We start from the raw sequence: 5,263 nt of genomic DNA on the forward strand, positions 1-5,263 counted from the left end.
TCGGACGCTCGGACGCTCGGACGCTCGGACGCTCGGACGGACGGACGGACGATCATGCGATTCTACAAGCTGCATCTGACTATGTCAGATGAGCTAAAAATATATAAAAACTTTTTAAAACCAGCTATTGGCCATTTAATATTTACGACCAGCACCACTGCTTACCTCGCCTCACACAGCCGGTGACATACGTTGTACACTTGTTATTTAATACCCCTGTTAGAAAACCATGGGACCAGTTACAGCATTGCTGACTTACCAGCATTGTCTATGCACAGCAACTTCTTTATGGCATCATATCTGTCCTTGCGATCATTTGGGCAGAGTGCCATGACAAGCTGGAGATCAGGGCGCAATTCCTGGCGGATGGCTTGCAGGAATGTGTTCGTACGGTCATCTGCCAAATATACCCTGAAACAGAATGTTCGGATGACTTGAAGATATTTAGTTTTGGAGTGATTTTTTATGATAAATAGACTTAAAGAGATGCGAATGCAATGCATATAGCATAACGGCAAAAAAAATTGTTTACTATTACAATAGACTTAGGGTCAGTTTCAGCATAGCATCAGGGTTTGTTTATACTACTTTATATACTAATGCGTAATATTTCATATCAAGACGTTACTCACACCTACGACAGTCAATTTGTAATTAATGTTTTAGACGGCTGCTGCGCATGCCTTTGTGCACACCCAGACGATAGATAATATTTATAGACGAATATCACTGCTATAAGACTACTGCACTCACATCCTTGGTTGCTCCACTGCCATGCCGAGTGGGCCTCCTACCCTCCTCAGCATCTGAACTGCGTTTTGCGCCTTCTCACTGTCCCTCTTCGTGGCGACCATAACCCAGCTAGAAACAGAATAGCAGGCCGTTAGTGCCCGCCCAAAACACGAAGCACACGTTGACCATGAGGAAAACCAGCAAAGTGAAATTTGAGCCTTCGAACAAGGTGTGATACTAGTAGTAATACTTAGTGACAACAATTTAGCGAGTACCTGCGCAGTGCGATACTGCCGACCATCTTCTTGTCCTTCAGGTCGCCCCCCCAGTCCGCGACCTCCGCCTGGTACTTCAGATTCACCAACTAAAGGCAAACAAACTTTACTTCCACTGCATCAGTCAACTTATTATATGGTTAAGGTCAACATGGTTAACGAGACTAGGTTATCTAAATAAAAAATGCATGCAGATTGGGACGAGTAAGTGTAGACGAGTAAGACTGTAATTGAAGTATACTGGCTGGGCGACGTAGTAGCAGGAGCATTACCCGCCTCAATATTATTACTAATAACGTAGGATATAAATAATGTTGATACATACCTCATTCCCATTTCCACGACGCTAAAATAAAAACAAGAGAAACTGTTCAGAATAAGTCAGATTCTTGCTGATCATTATTAGTATTTAATCACTGCGAGTAAGTTTGAATAATTTGAACATTACCTGAACATATACACAAAAAGCAAAGGTTTTCAATTTCATGAGATAATATATGTTGTGAACAATTTTGTGAAACTAATTTGTTTAAATAGTTTGTCATTTAATTCTAAAGATCAATGGCACATTGACACAAATTTCCTTCAACGGCGATCAGCGTTGAAAGTATCAGCATATCCATCAGTTTCGGACCAAAAACGTGCAAATGCAAAAGCTACTTTATATCACAATACCCACAATATTACTGGAGTCTTCCATTTCTTCCCCAGAATTAAAAAAGAAAGCTAAAAATGGAGATACCCAGTTGTTGTCACTCATCTGTCACTTACCATCTGCACAGTCTCTGCGACCAGTACACGGGATGTGATGGGCTGTAACCTTTCGCTAAAACTCAGCCCCCACTGCTGCATCATAGTGGTCACTTCTGGGTGACTGCTCCGAGAAAATCACGAGCATGCACAGGTGGAAAAACGACGTTACAGTCAAGACAAAGAAATCGATGACCTAGAAAGTTGGTGGTCTAGGGACCTCGGGGTGACAAAGAATACAATTGTAGAAATATTAGAAGTAGCCACTGCTTAATGAGAAACCTGAAGACAACTTGTCACCAAGATTAACTACCGAGTACGGACCGTGCAACATACTGACCTGTTGATTTGTGTGAGAAAAGCTTCTAGCCTCTGAGCTCGCGCATCAGGCCTTACCCGCGTTGTCTCAGCTACGTCTCTCATCAGCTGAAAATTACTCCTTGCATCCTCGCTCAGCCCTGACAATAAATCAGACACGGTTACAAGAAACCCCAGTGAAGAACACATTGAAAATTAAATTACAGATAGACCTGCCTTGACAGACGGTTCTAGAAAACAAATACTCGTCTATAAACAATCCAAAAGTGAAACTACCACATTGCAACAGACACTTGTCTATAATAGACACCTGAATATAACGGACACATTTGAAGAAACCTCATCCAAAGTTCAAGTTTACACTGATATGGCATGAACAGTGAACAGACACAATGATATTAATCAGGGCATGGAATAATTAAGCCAATCTTGTCTACTTCAGCCCTAGTCTTCTATTGCGCAACAATAACTGCATACAACATTACCATCTAGGCCCATCATAATGCATCGTTGTCACAGAAAGTACCAGGGAAAACCTACCTGTTGATGTTAGTGACTACAGTGTCAACGACAGTTCCTGGCACGGGGTTTTCCATGGTACCCCTACGCTGATCCTTCTTCATGAAACGTGCATTCACACGCTTAGTGACAACAGTGAATGTGAACTTTGGGCTGAAAGAAAGTAACGCAAATTGAGAACTTACTGGAAATAGTGTTGCGCATCCAAACACCACGCTACGCAACGCACGTAAGGCTTTGAAAACTATTAGGCAACTGTCAAATGAAAACAATCAAATGCATAACTGGCACCACAATCAAAACTGTCACTGAACGTATCACATTCACACGCACCACTTACTCATGGACTGAACGAATCGCATACACAAAGCAAATACTGTAATAGTGTATACGCTGTATATTTCGTGGTGGTTTAAATTTCGTGAATTTAGCGAACGCGTCCCCGACCGCGAAAATAACAACACACAAATAATTCATACCGAATAATTCATAATTCACCGACCGCGAAATTAACCACTCGCGAAATTGTCCATCACGTCTGAATTCGCGAAAATATCTGTACACAAAAAATATGGTGTATAAGTTTCCCACGCCAAGTGTTGAAATCACGAGTCCACTTACTCGTAGTCGTCGCCAAACTGCTTGAAGCATCTCATGAACTGCTTGACCTCGTGTTCTCGCACGGCGGGCAGCTGCCCTTCGCCCACGCCGTCTCGGTAGACCATGATACGGTCCGGCAGGCCCCCGTTGAAGTTGTTATAAGCCCTGAGTGCGGCTGTCGGCAAAAACGTGAGAGCAGTTGGCAAGTGCAGGACGGCCTCAAGACTATTATTGAATTTTCCACTACGCACGAGTATACGACGCGCGGACAATCACGCATTTCCACCATTTCGTTTGCACGTGTTCGGAATGCGGAACTCGGTTGTGAAAACGTGCGGTTTGCCTGCTATGCGTGTGGGGCTAACCTCCATGCCTCTGCAGAGTCCGGAGTCAAATACTCCCTGACTTCCTGTCGGACTCCCTGGTTTGACATATGCAGGAGTCCGTGTGACTCCCTGAAAATTTTGCTGTACTAACTAGTTCGGTCCAGAGCATGGCCTCGCAAAATTACCGTATTTTTTTTAGCAAATGTCCCAAGAAAATTTGGCAGACGTGCACCGCAAATGTCCGTTTTATTCATATCTTTAGTTTTGAACTTCAGACTGCGAACTCCCTCATTTTGCTGCAGACTCCCTCTTTTTGAGGGTAGGAAGTCCCGTTGGACTCGCTTGTTCAAATGTTAATTTCTACCCCTGCCTCTGCACGTACTCGGCACGAGCTTGACACACCTGTGATGCTCGTCTGTAGGCCGTCGACGAGCTCCTGGTGACTGTGCTGGAACATGACACTCCACGTGTAGCGCGTGCAGTCGTGCGTCAGCGAGGCGACAAACGCGCCAACCGAGCGATTCTTCTCGCTGGAGTCGTGGTAGGTGTCGATGCCAATAAACATCACAGACTTCAGCTGCAAGTTGAGAGAACAGCACGTGTGACATTGCACAGCACACGTTAGAGTATACTAAGCACCAACGTAGACAGGTAGCATGCCACCGACATGAAAACATGACTAGTGACACGTGCAAAAATGGAAAAAAAGGAGAGTCTTTAAAATCTAATTTACTTAAGGACTAATCTATTTAAGGACTTTTTACTTGCTTTTTCTGCGTGTTTAAAGCCCTTTCATAGAAAGTTCATAACTGTTCATAAATTTCACAACAGAAGTTTTAACTGTTCAGTTTTTCTTTCCATATTCCATAAATATTCCGTTAACACTCACTCAGTTATATCACATGATCAAAATGATAAGTTTATGTGTTCACACTATGCTGCAGTAGATTATCCAAACAAAAACTAAATGCACTTTTTAAACAGTGTACTTACTGGAATGGGAACACTCCAGACAGAACCACCAAGCTTGCAGTTGATCTGCATGGCAACCTTGGTCATAACAGACATAACATTCTTGTTTAGGGTCTTCGACAAGATCACCTGACTAGGCACTGTAATGACAGAGGAAAGCAGTGTGTTTACACAGAATTATTGCACCAGTGTGTGCAGGCAGGCCTCTCATTACAGGCGAACGAAGAATAAGACCCATGCACAATCAGACTATAGTTTTTAGGTTTAATTTCATTTTTACCAGTGTTTACTGATGTTGGCAGTTACTCCGTGTTCGGTGTAACGAATCTCTTCAAATATATCAATGGTAATAGTAATTAGCTATTCACAAGTATAGGGTATCCAGATTCGACAAAGGAACCACTCTTGTATACAAACGTGTTCACCTCTCTACTGCTCTAGGACTGTGAAAATCATGTTTGAGATGGTCATTATTCTGCCTTAACCCAATATTAAATATTGAGCACACTTTTGGTTGTCCAATATAATGTAACAAGTGCCGCAGAGCGACAGCGCTCACCTGACGGCAGGTGTTCTGATGCTAAACTCAGGGGCAAACGAATCAAGAGCACCCTCCCATCGCCGCGTTCGCTCTCCCTCGTTGTCTCTCATTCTTTCTCTTTCGCTCTCTCGCTCTCTCTCTCTCTCTCTCTCTCTCGATCACACTCTCTCTCTCTCTCTCTCTCTCTCTCTCTCTCTCTCTCTCTCTCTCTCTCTCTCTCTCTCTCTCTC

At 43.3% G+C, this 5,263-nt stretch overlaps 1 protein-coding gene across 2 annotated transcripts in view; it reads right to left on the reverse strand.

The window, feature by feature from the left end:
- Positions 1–5,263, reverse strand: part of LOC106813275 (piwi-like protein 1) — a 109,766-nt gene that overhangs the window by 85,033 nt on the left and 19,470 nt on the right. For both annotated transcript variants that reach the window (XM_014817378.1, XM_014817379.1), the window contains 5 exons: positions 2,098–2,215; positions 1,779–1,881; positions 1,333–1,353; positions 1,008–1,096; positions 754–861 (listed from right to left, as the gene is read on the reverse strand). In XM_014817378.1, the coding sequence (XP_014672864.1) occupies positions 754–861; positions 1,008–1,096; positions 1,333–1,353; positions 1,779–1,881; positions 2,098–2,215 (439 nt within the window). The remainder of the gene's footprint in view (positions 1–753; positions 862–1,007; positions 1,097–1,332; positions 1,354–1,778; positions 1,882–2,097; positions 2,216–5,263) is intronic.

Source organism: Priapulus caudatus, unplaced genomic scaffold, assembly GCF_000485595.1.
Source record: "Priapulus caudatus unplaced genomic scaffold, Priapulus_caudatus-5.0.1 Scaffold750, whole genome shotgun sequence".
NCBI lineage: Eukaryota > Metazoa > Priapulida > Priapulimorpha > Priapulimorphida > Priapulidae > Priapulus > Priapulus caudatus.